Below are 20,706 nucleotides of genomic sequence, written 5' to 3' on the forward strand. Positions count from 1 at the left end.
GCGGGCGGTGCGGGAGGAAGCGGGGCAGCGCTGGGGAGGGCGGTGATGTCAGTTCCTGACACATTCTGACTGTCCCGCTGTCATCTCGGCGTCTCTTCTAAAAGTTCAGCGCTGTGAATCACCGCTCGCAGCCGTTTGAGTTCTGCTCCTGCACTGAGACAGACTCGGCGCAGCACCGCCGCCAACTCTGCTACTTTTTTTTCCTGTTGACATTCTTGGTGACAATCGTATTCTTTTAGGAAGCAACAAGGAAAAAAAAAAGGAAAAACTTGTTTCAGAGAAGTACTGCAGCCCCCACTGCCTGCGGCTTCGTGCCCTACGGGACTTAGCAACGAGCAGAAAAACGGGGGAGGCTGCCGTGGCCGTGGGAAGGAGGGTCCTGTGGGAGCAGCGCTGGGTCTCAGCCCTAGGGAAGGTTTCGGAGCAGAGTCGGCCTCTGGCTGCAGCACTTCTGCCGCGTGCTGCATGCCGCTCCAAATTTCTTTCCCGGCACACAGACAAGAGAACAGACCCAGTTCAGAGAGTTCTCCTGCACTTTCCGGTGCCTCGGCGCTCGTTTTGCTCTGGGGAAGCAGCTGCGGGTGCACGGCTCGGCGGGGCTCAGTGCCTGCAGTCCTGCTGCCCAGAGGGCTTCGTGCCGGTTGGAGCACTGAGCGTCGGCCGTGCTCCTGCTCACACCATCGAGGTGGTGCTGCAGATGACAGCAGGACGTTCCACTGTCCATCTTGCGCTCCCATCTCCGTGAGCTGTGGGTCTGAGGGCCTCAACCGGGCCTGGGGGATAGAGGGGGTTTGGTTTGGTTTGACATGCAGAAGGATCCATTTAGCAGTTATTTATTCAGAGTTAAATGAGTTAGCCATTTTTATTTGTTTATTTTTGTGTAAGGGTTGGCTCCAGAAATACCTGTGTGGGTTTTCTCTACTCCTGCATTTTTGTGACTGTAAAATGGAGGTAGTGACGGTCAGGTTCATCTCCTGTGCACCTTCCGAACACTTTCTAGCTGTGTAGAAGATGAATTAGTGAACGGAAGGAGGACCTTTTCCTACCTCATGTGTGCCAAATATATTGAACCTCAAGGTCGTGACAGATAGATGCCCAGGGTTGGGGCAGGTCCCCACGGAGCAGCGGTTGCTGTGTGGATGCCAAACCCCAGCTGATGACATTGGGCATCAGTGCAACTCCGGGAACCTGACTATTGTGCTGTCCTAAATGGAAGCCTTGCCAGGATACAGTTCTTTGATACAGTTCTTTTAGAAAAGAGGTTTAATAGTCCAACTTTCAACTTGAGTTTCTAGCTTTTTTCATCTTATTTACTCTTCTTAGATGGTCTTGCTGTAGAACTGGCTGCTTGTGAGAAAGAACCCATAAACGTTGTCTTTTTCCCAGTTAATGAAAAAAAAACAAACACCCAAACAAGCCAGAAGCTTCACTTGGAAAGCTGGGCTGATCTTTACTATGTAACTTCTTCAGTGTTATTAAAATTCAGCACATTGAGACGGAAAGTTGCTGGGATGCCGTGTAGGGTGTGGGCACAGAATTCTGGTTCGAGAAGCCAGGAATGCGCATTTTACCTGTGACACATTCCTATGTTTGTTTCATGAAGTTACGGAAGCAGTCCATTCTGCCCTGTGTGGGAGCAGCTGATGGAGCACACACCGGTCCGGGTGCTGTGCTGGTCTGTAGGGAATGTCAGCCTTTGTCTCCAATCCGAACACACACTGCAGCAGTGTTATTACCATATAGAACACAAACACAGAACATCTGTGCAGCTGAAGTAGAGCTCTTGGTTGCATCGATAGCACTTACTGAGAGGTGCTGATGTACTGGGACCAGAGGGTGTTTGGTGCAGCTGGGTGATGCTCAGTGCTGGACAGAATGGCCTTCCCCTGAATAAAGGCATAGGAAGGCTGAGGGTGAGCGAGAAAGGCTGAAAGCGTTGAAAGACAGAGACCCTGAAAAGTTTCTTCTGTAGCAACCCTATTGGTGCTGGTGTGCTTGCTGCACTCACTGGCTCTGTTGGGAAGCTTGCAGCACACATGGAAGCACTTGGCACAGTTTGTGCACGTGTTGGGTGGGTCAGCTCAAAACTGAAGATAACAGAGTTAGCGTGACTCGACATCACAGGGAGCAACTGGGTGCTGAATTGGTTCCACAAGATGAGCTGGTGTGAAACCAAGAAGGCGAAGAGTTGGATTCTGTGGAACCACTTCATGAGGCTGCTAGGGAAGAGAAACTGCTGCAGGGGCAGCTTTTGCTCCCCCCATGGCTCTCTGCAGGGGGGAGCAGACCCAGGTGGGATGACTTCACAAAGGAGTGCTGAGCACCTGGGGCAGCAGGCAGCCCTTGCCCCTCGTTGTGCCCAGGGGAAGCCATCCCTACACCAGGTGTGCGGCTCAGTGCATCCCACTTAGGGTTTGCTCTCTGCTTTGGCAGTTCTATGGCAGGAATGGCATGGTCCTTGGATATGAGAGGAAATGGACAGTAATTATAAAGCTTTTCCACCAACAGTGGTAGTAGGTTCCCTAGGGAAGGGGTGGTAACCCCAGTGCTATTTGGTTTGGGCAGCAGAATCTACAAAATGCAAAATCTACACTTTAAATTACTTTTTAAAAGCATGCTGTTTTTTTCCTCCTTGCAGGTCACAATTGCTGCAGAGTGAATCGCACAGACTTTAAGCCCTTGTTTAAAAATGCTGGGCAGGTGTGGGGGAGGTTTGTGGGGCCGGGCAGGGGGTGCTGAGCTGGGGCAGGAGTGAGGCTCAGTGACATGGGATGGTGGTTGTGTGAAGGCAAAAAGCTGTGGGGAGTTGCTTTTAATGGTGGTTCCAACACGGCAGTCTGTAAAACTGTCAAAGCTTTTTATGGCCCGATGGGGCTGTTTCTATCTTGGCTTATTTCTTGTATGCATATTGGCTTGGATGGAGGTTACTTCAAGTTCTAACCTGTGCTGAGCATTCAGACACCTGGCCGTGCAGCACGTGGGTGTACACACACAGCTCTCTTGAGTCTTCCTGATGGTATTAGGTTTTTTTTAAAGTTTTCAGAAGATTTAAGGTATTTCAACAAAGTATATTTTTAAATGAAATGGATGACAACTGCCTGTTTAGCTTCCAGCATTTAATCAGATGACTCGATTTATCACATGGCAACTATCATATTGAAAGTACTTCTACACTGTCAGTGCAATTAAAGAAATTAGATTTCCACAGTGTTTACTTCAGTGTGGTGCTGCTCTGAGTGTCTGCTACCACAGATTCCAGGCAGCGAGCAGCTGTCTGCTGCAGATGGAGAGGAGAAATCCTTCCCCTTCACTTCTTACTTCTAAAAAGGTTTCCTTCCAGAACTGGCAGTAACGTAACACTACCTGCAGCTCAGATCCCAGTTTCCTGTTACACGTTTAAGTGAACCAGCGGCAGGCTGTATCCAGAACGAAATGGTGTAAGTGAAAGAGACTCAAGGAATTTTGCATTCCAGAGCATTCTTGAAACCTCACAAATGCTTGTTTAGAAGTCAGAATGAGTTATTAATTATGTCTCTTTTTAAGGGGAAAAAAAAAAAGGAAGTAGAATTAGAATTGCAGGGCATAGGTACTGATTTAAAAGCTCCTCCTCCTCGGGTTGGGGAAGCAGTCCTCTCCCACAGCAGTGCTCCTGCACAGACTTGGAGGTGACAGGCATGTTTGGTGGTTTGGTGACCTGGGGGTACTTTGCAAATGACCTCTTTGGGTTCCGCAGCATTTTATTAGAATAACAGTGGTATTGGCAGTCCTGTCCTTGTTGTTTGCACGACAGAATGGAGCGGTTTGGAAGCTGGAGGATGAGCAGCAGATGCCTGTTAGCACAATTCCGGCCCAGCATGGAGGGCCCCTCTGTGGCTGCTGAAGCCATGGCCACCTGCTGAGGGCTGTGCTGGGGAAGTGGGGACCCCACAGCACTGCTCTGGAAATGGGTTTGTGCACAGAGCTGTGCAGCTCGTGTTGGGATCAGAGGTTGGAGTGGTTGGGCGTCCTGCTGTATTTCTATATGTGCCATATCAGCTGCGGGGTGCTGTGGGCCTTATGGCACAGCCCAGATGAGGTACAGGAGATGATGAGATTGCACTTTTATTTTCTTGTTTTCTTACCTGTAAAAGCGGCTGCTGCTGTATAGCTTTTCCCTTTATGACTGTTCCTTTGCCATTATTTGTTTTCATTTTTGGACTGTTGGCGGTGGACCACGGCCCCACGGCACTGGCTGTGCTCCTGCAGTGGCTGACGTGGCCCTCAGCCACGGGCTCCATGTGGGGCTCAGCACCGCTCCATTTGGGGCAGTGAGGAATGCTCTGTGGGGTGGGCAGCGTCCTGAGCCCACACTGACCGAGGAGCGGGCGCCGTGCGGTACGGATGCTCTGTGAGCCCTGTGCATGTGGGGAGGGCCTCAGCAGTGGGGAACACGTGTTCCTGGTTCACTGCTGCTCTCCCTGTTCTCCCTTACAATGGAGAGTACTTCTTCCTTAACCTGGCAGTGTTTGCTGCCCGGCTGGAAGTTAGAGTTGCTGTAGGTGGTGCAGCAGCGGCTGGGAAGTGCCGGCCTGCAGGCGGACGATCGCCGCTTAGCAGGGAACCCAGCACCACTCCTGTGAAGAACTTCAGGTGTCGTCTCAGTTGTGTCCTTCCCCCCCCCCCGTGGATAATTCTCTGCCATCCTGAAAAGGCAGTGGTTTTCTCGTCGTTGGGGTGTTTTGTGTTTCCTGCATAGAAAGGCTGTGGGTGTCAGTGCTATTGTGGAGACCTTGTGGTGGGTTCTGGTATGTGTGGTCATTATTGCAGGCAGGAGATGGGGAGAAAAAGCCGTCGGTATTGCTGCGTTCCTTTTCCCCTAAGGGGAGGAACTTGGACTGAAATAGATATTAGCAAATGTGGGCACCAGAAGTCCCCTTTTCCTTCATGATATTGCTGTTTTCGTCCTCCTGTGCTGTCGGTATTTAATTAGATCATCTATCAAACAGCTGCTCGAAACGTGAATCTTAAAAATGCTAAACTAGAACAACAGCAGCAGGAGGGAGAGCGTTGGAAAGGTCCTCCGGAGCGTGCGGGTCTGCTTCAGAGCAGCCACGTAAGTCAGAGCGGTGTGCGGCTGTGTGTTACCCTTTAGTCAGTCGGGAAATCCAAGTGGTGACTTTCAGCTGTCACTATATTAAGAACCAGCGCTGCCTTTCGTGGCAGTCTGTATATACTGGAGTCGGTGCTATGTAGTAAATATTCTTGCTGTGTTTTCATAATCATTCTACTTAGAGTAAGTGCTTCTTGGGTGGGTATTACAAATCTGTTAATCTTTATGGTATTTATGGGGTAATTTTTAACTCTCCTGAGCTCCTTACTTCCTTACAGGTCAATTACTCAATTTATAACGTTATGTCAGGCGTAAGAACTTCACCGTCCAAAGGGTAAACAGTGCTGGGTACGGTTCTTTACCTGTGTTTGCTCTTGGTTCTTTGTGTGCTGTGGAATGCAATAACTTACAGTGTGACCTATTTATTGGGATTTCTTTTACTCTCCCTGGTTTGTACTTTAAAGTGGCTGTGATGACTTATTTTAGCTTTTGTGCTTCATTGCTAATGGAGGGAGCGGGGAAAACTTGCCGCAGCCCTCTCTGAAGAACACACTGTTAATCACATGGCAGCTACTTAAGCCAAAACTGCTGCAAACAGTGCTTAGGTATTTTCGGTTGGTCACTGCTGTAACTGATGACTGTAAGTCAAACACTGCCGTGCCTGGCAGCACACAGCTCTCTGGGGGAGGCCTTGGCCCCATGAGATGGGCGCTGACCCCAGCCTGTTCTCACTGCAGCTGTCGGTTTTAAAGTGGAAATCTGTTCAAGACGATGGGGTTTTGGTGGCCTGTGACAATAAGGCGACATCCCTGCAGTGTCCCTGGGGCACATCCTGCTGAGAGCCGGCCCTGTGGTGTGCTGGGGCAGAGGGGTGTGCTGTCACGGAGATCGCTGATGGCTTGGAAACCCTTCTGGGGACATTCCCGATGGCTTGTGCTGCAACCAGCTCTCGAGGAAGTAGAACAGTGGCAGATTTCTGGAAGGTGGTGGGTTGGTCAGCTGGAAATGCTGAGCAGCGTCATATGGAGCTCTCCTCCTCCTGCTACCTTTGTAACTGACGTGCAGTCTGCTGGTTTTCTTTCATGCTTTTCTGTTCTGTATGTATAAGATGAATCTTCTGCTGCAGAAGCAGGTTTCAGTATCTGTGATGGCTCTGTGAGGATCTAATGAATCCCCTCAGGAACCTGTCCTCTGGTTGTGCTTTTCTTTCTTCCCAGAGGTAAACCACAAGATCTGTAGCACTTTGGGTATAGCAGTGTCGTTTTCAAAGATTTGGCCAGGTGTTTCTTTCTGGAGTTGGTTGCGTTTTGCAAGTGCATCACCGTGGCATAATACTCTGTTTGCTTATGGGTCAAAAAAGAAAGGGTAATAAAGGAAACAGGAACTTAATTTTCAGAATAGGAAGGTGTTTATGGCCGGGGTATGGGGTCTTGGGGGCGTCCCTGGGGCCAGGCTGTGGGGAGGTGGGGCAGCTGGAAGGTGTGTGAGGAAGGCAGGCCTGGGTTGGCACATGTATGTCCAAGTGAGCTGTGTGCTTGTAAGAAGCAAGGTTCAAAATGAGCCATGGATCCTTGGTCTCATCAGGCTTTGGCACGGTTGCCTGTTGTCTTTCCTTTTGTTCATCTGAAGCTGGGGACAGCTGAGTGCCAGCTTGCTCCTTTTATTGCTGACACAGGTAGCACTAATGAGTTTGATAAAGCAGCTAGATGATACGGGAATATATTTTTCCTTTGGACACTGTCTCCAATTTGTTATGTAGAACCATATTAAAATTTCTATTTACTCTGAAGTCATCCAGCAGCAGGCACAACCTGGGCAGCTTTTGTTTGCGCATCCAGTCCGTGGCATTCATTCTGCTCCAGACTCAGTTGCCTTTGCCCATAGCTTTCCATTCACACTGCTCTGCAGAGCGGACTGCTGCTGCTCTCAGGTCTGTGGCTGAGTGCTCTGCCGAGCGCACATGGCCACTCTCTTCCTCACAGGGCAGCTTCACTTTGCCAGCAGCATTTGGGCTAGACTGCAGACTCTTGAAGGGGTGAGTCACTCCGTGCCGCGGCAGAGCAAGCTCCTTATTGCCTCCTGTGCTGTAGAGGTTGTTTGACCTCAAAGCAGAGTGGCACAGCTCTGCCTCCTCTCCGCTGTGTTCCCAGTGCTGGGACTTCACATTCGCTCTCTGTGCCCTGGTTTGATCTGGGGCGGTCTATGTCTGCTCACCTGCGGCTCTGACTTCCGACACCCTCTGAAAGCAAAAAATAAAAATAAAAAAAAGGCCTCTCAGAATACTTCCTCTTCCTGAAGTGTCAGGTGTGTCATCCCTCCTACGTGAGCCCTGTGCTGGCTGCAGATGCATTTGTTTAACCTCAATTCAGCTCCATTGATTTATGAAGTCCTCTTGCAAGCACTCTGTTGCAGGATTGAAAAATCACTTGTTCATGAGGCTGTGCTTGAGGAGTGAGCTGAGTGGGTTAATCAAGTCGATTAGAAACTCCATTAAGGTTTAGGAGCAGTGAGAACACTAGCTTTTCTGATCTGCCATGTCTAAGGCTAGCTGGAATTAGAGCTCGGGCTGCACACTGAAATTCTGACTCTTGTGTAATGTGTCTGAAATAACTTTGTGGTTTGAAAACTGTGTATGTAATATGTTGTTTTCTGTTTGGTTCTACAACAAAACGAAACTTTAAGGGTTTAAGACAGAGCAGTAGTGTTGCTGTCACTCATTCTGTGAGCTGTGAGCAGGAGTTCTGAGCTGCAGGCAGCTGGGAGCTGTTGTCTGTGGGCAGCAGCTTCAGTCCCTGGATGTGGCCAGGACTGCTGCTGGGAGCCGTGGGCTTGTTGGAGGCCCTCTGCATATCTGTGTGCACTTAAAATTCCTTAGAGTGGTTTTAATTTGTATAGAAGATGTAATAAAGGCATTGGATGTGTTATATTATAGGAATACCTGAAAGTATGACTGCATAATGGAATTTCTCGTGCGAATGCCTTACACAGGCTGGTACTTGTGCTCTGGGAAGTACAGAGGGTTGTGCCTGTGCAGCAGCTCTGTTTTTCATGGCTCTGGACAGAAGGCTTCCTGGCATTGGGAAAAGCCCCAGTCCCTCCTGGTCCCCATCCACTGCTCATGAGAATCAGCTGCAGGTGCGAGGCGGGGAAAGGAGGGGATTCTGGCAAAGTGTGTGATGGAGGTACATGGAGGATGGGTCTGAGTTTAGCTGCACTTGCTTGGTTTAAGTGATCCACTGGCACTGCTGGGTTCATGATCCAGCATTGGTGCTTATTAACATAACACAGTCATTATGCACAGAGCGGAAAGTGGCACGGAATGGTTTCTGTGTGTTGCACAGAGCTTGTGCGTTCAGTTACGGTTTTCTCAAAAGGTTGATTCCCAGCTTCTCATCAGAACATTCTGTGCAGGCCTCTGCAGCAAGAAAAATTGGACCCAATTTAAATAGACAGTCTTGTGAATCCTGAAAGAATTTGGGCATTTAGCCCAGGAAAGGGAGAGTTCTCTGCAAGAACTTCATTAACCCTGTCTGTCAGCAAAATAAGGAATCAAAGTAGCTGTGCAGACTTCCCGAAGAACAGATCTTCTTGTTCTGCCCCACAGCCGCGATGTGCAGCGCTGATCCAGGAGCTGTGTCTGCGGGAGAGGCGGTGGATGTGCCCTGGGGAGATGAAGCCAAGAGCAGCATTAGACATAGAGCAGGTGCTGTCAGTTCCAGATCCTCAGGAATGTGTAGGGAAAGACACTGTTTTACTACTAGAGATGCTAATACAGTTGTCCTTATCATATTTAGTGGACGAAGGATCCAAACCTGTTTCTAATGTGGCTGTTTTTGCAAGTAGAGAAATGTTAAACCTTTTTACTCTGGGAAGAGTTTCTGCTTCCGTTTGGCTGCTCCTGCAAGGTCCGGATGCTGGGAAGCTCCTGCAGCATCTGGCTGCTGTGTCTGCTTCACGCAGGCTTTACGAGGTGGCTTTGAAGTTGCCTTTGGATTTGAATGGTATGAGTTTTCAGATCGGCTGTGCTGCGTGGTACTCAGCATCATTTCCTGTGACTTTTGATTAGGAGAAATGTAAATACTTCAAGCTGTTGTCCTGATGTTTTGAAGTTGGATGTGCATATATAACAAATGTCCCCTGGGTTCCTTTGCCTTGCATGAGAGCCCGGTGTGCTGGCTGCAAGGGCCGTGGTGCAGAGCTCCCCTCATGGCCATGCATGAGGTTACTGCAGGCAGGTGGAGAGATGTGGCAGTGTCTGGCATATTTAATCTTTCCTTCAGCGGAAATGAATGAGTTCTGAGGAGGATAACATAAATGTTCTTAAATAATTTGGCTTCAGGCTTGAAAGTTCTATTGCATTGTAAGTTAGAAGATAAGCGTGTTGCTGCATGCTTAGTAAGCAACACAGTAAAATTCCAGGGAGTTTGAGTATGTGTTTGTTTTCAACGTGTTTCGTTAATGCTAGTAGTGGCCTGTGAGGTCTGTCTCTGCTGTTCTAAAGACTGTGAAAATGAATCATAGAATCATAGAATGGCCTGGGTTGAAAAGGACCTCCAAGATCATCTAGTTTCAATCCCCTGCTACGTGCAGGGTTGCCAACTAACCAGGCTGCCCAGAGCCACATCCAGCTGGCCTTGAACATCTCCAGGGATGGGGCATCCACAACCTCCTTGGGCAACCCAGCGCTTTCAGAAGGCTCGGAATTGCATGTAGAAGAGTATGAATTAAGGAGCCTTGGCTTCTTATCTGAATTGTGTGCATGTGTGAGTGCTGGATGGAAAAAAACACAGCCCACTCTTGCTGGTCAGTATTTACTCTACCTGTCTTCAGAATAGCTGTTTTTCACTTCAAATGCGGCTGACTGCTGTCCATACTCAATTTTGTATGTGAATATGCATTTGATTATATCTGCTTACAGTAGGAATAGTCTACACAAAGATGTATGGATGGTGGCACATTAGGAAGTTCTGTGCAGGGAAGGAAGCGGTAGGACTGGTGGAGAGGAGCATTTATCTCATTGTCACAGTGATTCCTTATTCATAGCCATAAGTCACTGAGTACCCCTGGCGTGGGTTTCATGGGAGCCCTGTGAAACCGTCCCTTGTAATGAATGGATGGAGCTAAGTAGTGTTTGAAGTGTGTTCAGAAGACTTCTAAAAACAATTTTATCTTCTGGTTTGGGGCCAAGTTCTAAGGAGGTGATTTCACAATGGTTTAAAGAAAAACATCACACAACCAAAAAAATAGCACTAACAGCAAAAATCTCACATTAAACCTGTTGTGTGTTGTGTGCCATAAGAAGAGGATTTGCAAGAAAATAATGACAACAGCAGCAAGGATCAAATAAAAGGGAGAAAAATTGTTCAGCGGTTTTTGGTGTGTTTGGAGCCACAGGGGACAGCACACAGAGCTCATCCACATCAGAGCCCTCTGAGCTGGGATGGTGCTGCATCGCGGAGCTGTGTGTGAAGGGAGGCAGGATGGAGACGTGGGAGATGCTGAACCAAAACTGTAAGCAAGCTGGTAGCTGCCTGCCTGCTTGGCGGTGTTAGCCGATGAAGGTAAGGGCATGAAAACCCTTCTGTCAGACCTGTCAGCTCAAGTACCCTTTTCAGGTGTATGGTATAGATGAAAAGAGGAGAATACTGATGCAGAAAATGCTTGGAGAATACTTCCAAGTTGCACTATAGGGTTGTCCCTGAACTAGACTAGAGAGTACTTGAAAAGATAATGTTGCCGCAGATGGGAGTAAGTTTCGGGTAGCTTAAAGTTTGTTGACTTAATGTCATTTTGCTTCTTGATATGGAGGATTAAATTACAGTGTCTGTAATTCACAGCATTTATTTAATGAATATCAGTTGCTGACATGAAGCTGTAGGGCTTCTCAGCCACTTTGCTGCAGCATTCTTGATGGGTTTGGGGTGTTCAGGAGGCCAGCATCCCATTACTGCCTGCTAAGGCTGTGCAAACTGGGATCTCAACAAAAAGTCAGCATGAAATCTTACACAGCGCTGTCAGGATAAGCACCATCCCGGTGTGGGAGCACGGGCGCTTAGAGCCACAGGTGCAGTTCTCACTGATGGCTGTGCCTTGGTTTCTGCACTGCCTCTGAAGTCAGGAGTATGTAAATGTGTAAGAGTGTTTTGGTATTTTCATTCTTGGAGGTCGTTTCCATAGTTGGAACGTTTGTAACTTGCATCCATATGAGTTGGATGAAGATAGCCTTCTGAAAGGCTTCAAAAACATCATCTGTTAATCATAGTTCACGTGAATGACATTTAAAAAAAAATGCAGCGCGGTGTCCTTAGGACTTAAAACTATTGACAAGTTTAGTTTGAAGCACAACTATTAGTTGTGTCTGGTGGTTGATGCTTTGTTACTCACAGCACCAGAGCCAGGCTCTGCCACTTGAAGTTCCCTGGTTCCGCAGATGGAGAAAGCCAATTTCTGCCTGCTGTGGTTCGTCCTTCAAAGCGTATTTCATTCAGAGTGCATAGCATTTTATTAGATAGTATATTAGCTCTTTGGTCATGGATGGCATTACTAAACCTAATCTAAAGTTGTCTAACTGGATGATATTAATATTGTTTTCAAGAGTTTGTTCACGCTTCCATGTATTTTATGCTTTCCCTGGCTCTGCGGGTGTGCCGCATTCACGCTCTGTTACATTTGCTGCTGTGTGTGTAGGTACAGTTTCCTCTTAATGCAGAGCCTAGGATTTTGACTCTCCTGGCTGATGGCACGTCCGCATTTGTGCAGCATTTGTGCCTGAATCCTCTCAGTGCAGCCCGGACAGGCGGTAGGACGCAGCAGTCCACGGGGCGCTCCTTCCCAGGTCTCCCCATGCAGTACTGCTTCACTGCCCCGTGCATTTCAGTGGTATTCCTTGTGTTTTTTCCTTCAACATTTGTATTTATAGGGGCTTTTTTCCAGTGTTGGCAGGTGTGTATTTCACGTTACCACGAGGGGTTTTTGGATGTTAGACTGCTATTTGCTTATGGTAATTTCCAGTCATCATAAGGTGACTGAGATGAGCAGAGAGGAAAAAAATTGTCAAGCGTTTACAGTAAATACTCCCTGCTTTTGGAAACGCTGTCAGAAGTTTAATTGTTGGGTTCAAGTGAGTTTGTCACACAGCAGACAGAAGCAGTCTGCTGCGAGGAGCGGGTCGTGCCCTCCCACCAGGCAAAAGGGAGAGTGAGAAGTGGGGCTTTGCAGGGCTGCGTCACCTGGCGCTGCAGAAGGGATGGGGCAGGCGGCTGAACCCAGCCTGTAATGAGGTTCTGCACGGCGTGCATGGCTGCGCTTGCTTTGCCAAAGCTCTTCAGTATGATGGATGAGATTTAAAGGTTGATCTGCCTAAATTGCAATGAGAATACTAACGACTGAGATATTTCTGTTGTGAACTATTCCTACCAGACATCACAGCCGTGACAGAAATGGTGTAAGATAATGGACAATAAAAGTCACTCGGAAATAATACTCTCCCAGGACTGGGCTGCCTTCAGTACAGCACGTACCCTGAACTGCAGCGATAATGTAATCATGAGCCAAGATCATCATTTAAATATATAGGTAATCTCATACAGCATCCTGACAGATTTATTTTATGAGCAGGCAAGAGAGAGAACATTATTGGGCAGTGGAGAGGAGGAGCGCTGCTGGTGCGGCTGTGCTGGTGGGACAGCAAACCCTGCAGCTCTGCCCCCAGGGACCCTGAACCCACAGCCAGGCCTGCCCTGCAGCGGGGGCCCTGCCTTCCTGCCCTGCGGGGTCGGGGCAGCAGCCTCGTGCTGCTCTGGGCTGTGGTTTAATGCCCATGGGTTGCTGGGGCGATGCAAGGACGCCTGTTTGATTGCGTTTTACACTGGGTACCCAGATAGAGCTGTGTGGGGACTGGGAGAGGAAGGTGTGGGGGAGCAGCTGAGTGGAAAAGCACATACATACGTACGTAGCTGTGTACGTCTGTCGTGATACTGGGGGCGTTGCAGCAGGTCAGAGGTGCACACAGCCCCGGCACATCCCAAGAAGGGTGCAGATCTGTTGGAAGAAGCGAAGCAGCTCTCAGTGAGCTCAGGTACATTTTCTCAAAGGTGAATTTATTGCAAGTTGGGTTCTGGTCCGGCTGGAAGCCTTCCTCTTCCTTCCGTTGTTGTCAGAAGCTGTTTTTTCCCAGTGCTTCAGGTGCAGACAGACTGTCCCCACCACTGACATCTCTGCAAATATTGACACAGGCCGCGCATTCAGCAGTGTAGGACCTGCCCCTTTGTGGTCACGATGTATTGTACAGCTAGTGCCAGTATTTCAGCAGCGGGGAATTCTGGTGTGTTTTGTGTTCACAAGAGTTCCCTCTGATTTTGGTACTGTTGTGTTGGCACAGAAGGAAGCATTCCCGCTTCTGAAAAGGGTCTTGTCATTGAAGAAATAAACTAGATCACATGAAACCCAGAGCCGAGGTATAAACAACTATTTTCCACAAGAGAAGAGGCTGCTAAAATCTTGCTGTTTCTTTTTTAACCTCCTTCAAACCTTTTAAAGAATAATAGGGACACCTCATCACCAGCTGATAGCAGCCTGAGTTGCGGTGTTGTTGCATGCTGTCACCTGGCTGAGGCATCGCGTGGGGCTGCAGGTAACCGCTCACAGGTGGGACCTGTGCATTCCCTGGGACTTGTGCTTTCCTTGGGGAAGTCATCCAGCTCTATGGCTTTTGGTGTGCTGTGCCTCATTCAAGTACTTGTATGAGGTGCAGGGAAATGTGTCACGCTAGTTGCTGGAATCCGGGGGATAACTTAATGCACAGGTTATGTGAGACGGCTCTCCAAAAGCCAGCGGTGTTACGTAGGATTGTGCTGTGCCGTGCACGTACCTCTTTGGATGTCACGAAGGGCCCTGCGGTGCCGACCTCGCGAGGATCCCGGCCACCTCCACAGTGCTGCCAGCTGCCCAGAATAGCCGGGCTGCCGCTCGGGAGGACACGCTGTCCTGTAGGTGTCAGCGGGCTGCTGTCATGTGAGCTGTGCGTATCTCTTTTCAGAGCTGATATTTGGTTCTTACTGCTTCCTTTGCTTCCAGCTGCAGTGCCTTAAACAAACAGTGATCAAACCCAGACTCTCCAGCTGATGAATTTGTGCTGCTCTGAGATGCTGACGGCCTTTCCTTGGCTCAGCCATGCAGAGACACAGCCTGGAGTTTCCTGTGGCAGCTGGAAAGTTTGGGCTCCCCAGGAGCGCCCCGGATGTGTGTCAGATCAGGTGGTGGTTTCTCACATTCAGAAGTGACCACCTCCACTCTTTGAGCTCCATGCCCATCCTGAGGCAGGACACGAATCCCATGTTGGGTCAGTGTGAGGCTGCGGATGCTTCCTGGCATGGCATGGATGTGCCTGTTGGTTTTGAGACTGCAAATTCCTGAATCCCTATAGAGATGGGTGGTGGGAAGGACAGCTGCCTGAGCTCCAGGTGCACTGCAGCATTCTCTGCCTACAGCCTCAGACGAGAAAGAGCCGCATCTTGCATTCTGCCTTTAAGGAAATGACACTTCTTAAAATAACAAATAATAAAATAATTAAGATAGTTCTGGCAGTGTAACAGAGGGTAGCAGTTTCATAGGACATTTTAATATCGATATTGAGACACGTTTCTCATTTTTAAATATTCACCTTTGCTGCTAATAAATCGCCAGATACCTGAAACTAAAGGAAAATTAAAATCGAACTTCTTTGTGCTGATAGTGGCCATCCTGCTTGCAGCAGAGCTGCAGAGTACTGACTTTGAGAAGCGCTTTTCCCCGAGGGCAGCTCCTGCAGCAGCTGTCCCTGCGGCCGTGTGCGTCTGTTTGCTGCAGCTCACAAGGAGCTGCTGCTGGAAGGGTCCGGCACGGCTACCTCAGGCACTGCTGACAACTGCAAGAAGAGCCGAGCCTGACTTGCTGCAGAAATTCTTCTGCATCGTATTTTCTCTCTCCCTGTTCACCCCCCTCCCCCAAATATTTAAAATACCTTTGCATTTTAAATTAAGAATTAGTCATTGCTCAGATGCCAGGCGTGCACTATTAATACACTAATGAGATCAGGTTGTGCTCTCGCTGAGTGAATGCTTGCCAAAGCTCTTGAAACAAAGTTCTGAAAACGCTGGGGCTGCTGTTAAACATTGCCTTGTCAATGCTAGGGACGGCAGCAGTGCAGCTCTAAAATGGATCTCCCCAGAACGTGTGTGGATGATGAATATTTAGCTAGGAATAACATTCCTTAATCACACAGAAAATCTGCAGCATCCTATTGGATGGGAAAGGACATCAGTGTGGTTACAGTGCATGTGCTGTGTATGTGGGGAGTGCATTTCTTGGCTGGCATTGGTCCCACGGCCGGGTCCTCTCATTGCTGCAGGAGCAGTGCAGTGCACAGTGAAAGTGCCCCTGCGTAGCGGAGAGCCCAGCCAGGCTGTGTCCCAGGGCAGGATTGGGTTGGGTGACACCGAAGGCTTTGTTCTCTGGAAGCAGCGCTGCCCACTGAGGTCACAGTGGCACGTGGCATCAAAACCTGCAGCTGCACTGGAGCTGGTTATGGCATCCCTCTTCAACCTCCCATCCAAGCGCTTGTCTCTTCCTGTCACCTGCAGGCTTCTGCTTTCTTTTACAATAAAGCTCAAAATACACGCAGTGTTGTCATGCTGAGGAATAACTTGCTCCGATGGAGGTGCAGGATGCGATGCCGGGGGGTTTGTGTAACAGGTGCTGGATTTCACAGCTCTCTGCTGTGCTGTGTGCAGCATGAATGAGGTTACGTTTCAATTTGTGTCGTGACTCTGAACTCCACAAATGAGATCTTTGTGCTTTAAGTGGAGAGGTTGCTGGATTGGTCTCCATCAGATATGAAGGGTGATGTCAGAGTGAAGTTGGCGAATCTGTTTTTTTGCCAAGACCCCTCCTCACGGCTGATGAGCTTACTTTAAGTTCTCTGTCTGGTAGTTTTGGGGGATTCTTTTCTCCCCTGCTGTGGCCTTTTGCTGGGTAATGTGGCTGTAATGCAGAGCGGAGCGCTCCAGTTCCCATGTCCTCAGCAGTGGCCTTCTCACGCTTTCAGATGTGGCTTTATAGAGCATGCACTTGTGCTCGAGCACTGTCTGGCTCTGAGTAGCACCTGGGCATTGTTTTACTCTTCCAAGTGGTTTGAGGTGTGTCATCTCCCACATCTCTCTGTTGAGTGTGTAACAAAATAGATAGTAACCATGATTCCCAGCTTTCCAAGTGCATAAGAATCGTAAGGGAAGCTTTGGGTATTCTCTGTGTTTGAACTACGTATTACCATCTGTGGAAGAACACACAGAAAGTGGGATTCACGTTGAGTGTAAGATATAAAGTAGTGCAGGACACTGGAAGATGCAGATCCTAAAACAGAACTTAACAAACAAGATGCAGGGAGAAGCTTGCCTTCTCCTTGCCCTGTCCATGCCTCATTGATTGTGCATGCCTCAGATTTTCAAAGAGCTTTAAATGCTTTAGAAGCAAGCAATGTACGTCTGTTTGGAAATTTTCCAGGGTTGGGTACCACTGTGCTCCAGCTTGGGAATGTCCTGCTGGCTTATAGCTTGCTCTGCTGGTTTGCAAGGACTGCTCTGGTGCTTCAGAACCAGCTGGAAGCTGGCACACTGCAGTCCACTTGAGTTCCTGATGCCTAGCAAAGGTGTCCGCAGAAGTGACGCTCACTGCTGTTAGATTTCATATTTAAGTCTTTTGTAGTGTACAGAGAGTGAATAAACTGCTGTATTTCTTATTATGAAGTTACACCCACAGTGTTTGTGATACAGCCGTTCTTGCCCTGCACCCTCAGGAGCGCTGGCACAGCTCGCCCTGGTGCTCTGCTCCCTCCGCTTGCGTGCAGACGTGCTTGCACTTGGGTTCGTCTTCTCCTGGCAGCTGCTGCTCAGGGGCAGTTGGCTCTGCCTTGCTCTGGTTTGGGGAATTGCACGCATTAGAGGAGGGAGGCAGGGAATGGATGGTGTCCCAGGGCACGTTCCTGGTGTGCTGATGGCTCTCTCTGCTCACAGCCCGCAGGTCCGGCAGCGCTTGGCATGTGGGCATGGAGGGGCAGCACGAGCACCCGCAGCACCTGGGGGACCAGACCAGCGCACTCTGCAAGCTGCCAGGCCAGGACTTCCAGCACGACCCGCAGGTGAGCACAGCCAGCCCTCACCTTCCTTTCTCTGCCCTTCTTTCCACAAAAACCTCTGTGGTTCTGAGCGCTGCGGCTCTTTTCCCCTTTTCTGTTTATAGACCAGGCATATCCAGCTTGGGATGCTGCCAACCAGCCAGTTTCCTGAATCCAATTTTTGATGATGATAAGACAAAAAGGAAACACTTTAAGTTTTGCTTAGAACAAGTATTTTTAAAACAGCCTGTAGATACATGTATTGCATTGGCTTTCTCTCTTTGATTCTTTAAAGAAAAGGACAAAGAAAAACGTGTGTTCGAATGTAAACAAATAACATTTTATTCCCTTGCATACTTTCATAATAAATGCTGGAGAGGTAGTTACAAAATACCAGACGAAGTTCATTCTTTGTGAAGCTGTAGGCTCTGTGTCTCCATATTCAGAGAGTTTCTGGGAGGTTTCTACCCCAGTGTGTTGGGTAGATTCTGTTCCCACCCTGCCTGGCAGTGGTTCCCCTCCTCTCCCCTCCCATCCTGCAGTACTGGGGCAGAGAACCCCAACATGTTTCCAGCAATGAGGCTTTTCATGGGATCACGAGGTCTCTATTTTCTTCATTTTTTAGGCCACAAAGCTATTTTTTAGAGCAGAGTAGTTAGAAAGCAGAAGCTGTTAGAAGAGCCTTGGAGCTGTGGCGTAGGGCCGCGCTGAGGAGGGCACGTGGGTGCTGCTTGGGTGCTCCGGCGTGCAGCCAGCAGTGCTGGTGGCTCCTGGGACAAGGAAGGGTTGTTCAGAAAGCTGTGTCTGTGCCCAGCGAAGGATTTGCAATGACTGTGAGTTGCCTGCACGTACAGCGTGGCAGTGAATGCATCTTACACAGCACTGCTTGGAAAATACATCGTATGGAGCAAAGCCCCCCTCTCCTAATGTAGCAATTTGTCATATTAAGTCACTTAATAATAATTGAATCCCCTTGATTAATCTCCTAGAATTAGCCAGTTGCATTTTGAGCAATTAGGGTTAATTACTGCCTCATTTGGCAGGATAGAGCCCCTGTAATTATTTCATGAACAAGATTAGGAAGTGTTCCTGTGTAGCAGATACGTTCATGGCATCTTGGAGCACATGTTAGAATTTGTAATGACATAGTTAAATGTAATTAGTAGCTAGTAATCTGCGTGCTGCTGTTGTGCTGATGCTGAGTGGGCTCATTTTGCTGCGTGGTCACCATGCAGTGAAACCTCCCCTCAAGGCTCTGAGCAGCCAGGCTGTGGTGGTGGGACTCTTGCAGTAAATTGTCTGGAGAAGGATTAGGACTTCAGGGGAGATGCTTAGATTTTTTTGTTGGTTTGTTTTAAAAGAAGCTGTAAGTGTGGTTTAGAAATGAACACAAGTTGTCATGTCACAGGGCAGGCCTCTCTCTGCTGATGGCATAAGATGGCCTGTCATGTGCCATCCAGCAGCAGAGGCTCTTTGGTTTTTCCAAATTGCTTTGCTTATTTAGTATATATTAGCATATGTTAGTATGAATTTCTCTCTTTCCTTGTCATGAACTACTACAAATAGCTGTCGATAGAGATGGTAAAAGTTTGACATTCAAGCCAAGTTCTTCAGCAAACTTCAACTTGTGGGTAACATTTCAGGTGAAGGATACCTCATGCTGTAGTGTAGTCTGGTTTTGAACCACGGAATGCAAAACCTGATGTATTCTTCAGTAATTACTTGACTGCCTGCTTGAAGGATAATCCATATTTTAAAAGTTTCCTCATCTCTTGTGAGCTCAGAAGTTCTTTTTTTTTTTTTTTTAATCAATCTGCTCTAAAGTGTTCTCATAAATTCACACTGGAATTTCAACCTCAAAGTATACGAAATTCTTTTCAGGTGAGCATTACTGAGTGGAGATGGGTGTACAATTTGGGACATCGTAAAGAGGCTCTGAAACACTGATGCTGATAGTAAATCATTGCCTATAATGTGTATGTGTTCAGCTGTAGGGGCTAAAGCTTCTCCATCTCCTCTCACAGATGTCTTTTAAAGGTGAAATCAGTTTACGGTAAATGTCATTCAGATGAAGTATGCACTTTAGAAGCAAGGAAACAGTTGCTTTAAAATTAATGATGCATTGCAAATATCAGAAAAAAAAACTTCTATCCAGCGTAAAGATAATTAAAATTCAGGTCAGAACTGTATGACTTCGTCAGGCTAAATTTTTTAATGAGATTTCAGAAAATTAATTGGGCGAGTATGTTTTTTACTCTTCTAAAGAGTATTTCATTGCATGGCTCTACAGGAAAGAAGCTTTTATTAGTATCGAAATGCAGTAGTGTCTGACTTTTAACTGTTGATTAACCAATCCTTAATAATTTTTTAGCTTGATTAAAAATAATGTAAGCCTCGTGCAGCCTTGTAGCACCTGTGCAGACTGCTGAGCAGTTTTCCACACGACAGTCAGAATGCAGCAAAACAATTGAACATATCATTAATTGGTATTAATGCTTGGGATTTACTCAAGCACTGGGCTGTGGCCGTTCCCATGTACTTTTGGGCTGGTGTTCTCTTCCACCTCTCCAGGTGCAGCAGTCGCACAGGTGCAGCTCTGCAGCATGCTGACATTCTGCTGACTTTCTGTCTTGGTTCCGTTTCACCTCTTGGTGCTGTGCTGTGCTTTGGTGGTGGCTGCAGGGAGGGCTGCTGGGAGGGCTCTCGGGTCTGCTCTGATTTCCCCCAGTGTTCAAATAATAACAGAGAGGGAAATTTACTGGTCTCATGTTTGCAAGAGCAGAGGGGCTGCAGCTCTGCCCTGTTCTCTATGTCTCTGAGTGAGGAGAGCCAGGTAAGTCACCGAGCATCGCTGCCTATTGGCACTTCTCTTGGAAGGGAAGCAAAGCCTCTCACCAGGGTGAACAGCCCTCGAGCTTGGCTGGTGTCACTGCAACAGACAACCCTGAGAATCTGAAAGCAGGAGTAGAAACTGCGTCCTATCAAAGAAAAGCATGTTGAGAGTAAGGGTTGTTTCCTTCTTTTAATGCTGTTCTCTGCAGTTACCTGTGTGTCTTAATAATCTGGTAGGTAGGGACTCCCATTTGCCTTTCATTAATTTCTTGCCATTTTGGTGTATCTGTTTGGGGGTGTGCAAGATAAAATGACTGAAGACTTTATTGCATTGTTTTGTTTTTTTGTGTTACAAAGCCTTACTGATGCCGCTTTGCAGAAAAAAAAACTTTGAGGAAGACATTTCCCTGAAGTGTTTGCAGAGGGCTGTCGCCCCATAACTTCTGGGAGCTTCAAAATTCTTGCTTTTGCCTCATTGATTACATCTAAAAGAGAGCGTGTACACTGGAGATGTAGTCCAGAATAGCTTGTTCTTGGAGTGATCTCTGCATTTCTTCTGAAAAATGAATAGCCTCTTTATTTGAATGAGGAATTAATTGACTCTAATCTTTGGCTTTTTTTTTTTAATGGAGTTCTA

At 47.9% G+C, this 20,706-nt stretch overlaps 1 protein-coding gene across 1 annotated transcript in view; it reads left to right on the forward strand.

Moving 5' to 3' along the window:
• NEK6 (NIMA related kinase 6) overlaps positions 1 to 20,706 on the forward strand; it is a 100,990-nt gene that overhangs the window by 54,443 nt on the left and 25,841 nt on the right. The window contains 1 exon segment of the mRNA XM_010721063.3: positions 17,137 to 17,261. Within this exon segment, the coding sequence (XP_010719365.2) occupies positions 17,137 to 17,261 (125 nt within the window).

This window comes from Meleagris gallopavo, chromosome 19 (genome assembly GCF_000146605.3).
Source record: "Meleagris gallopavo isolate NT-WF06-2002-E0010 breed Aviagen turkey brand Nicholas breeding stock chromosome 19, Turkey_5.1, whole genome shotgun sequence".
NCBI classification, from domain to species: domain Eukaryota; kingdom Metazoa; phylum Chordata; class Aves; order Galliformes; family Phasianidae; genus Meleagris; species Meleagris gallopavo.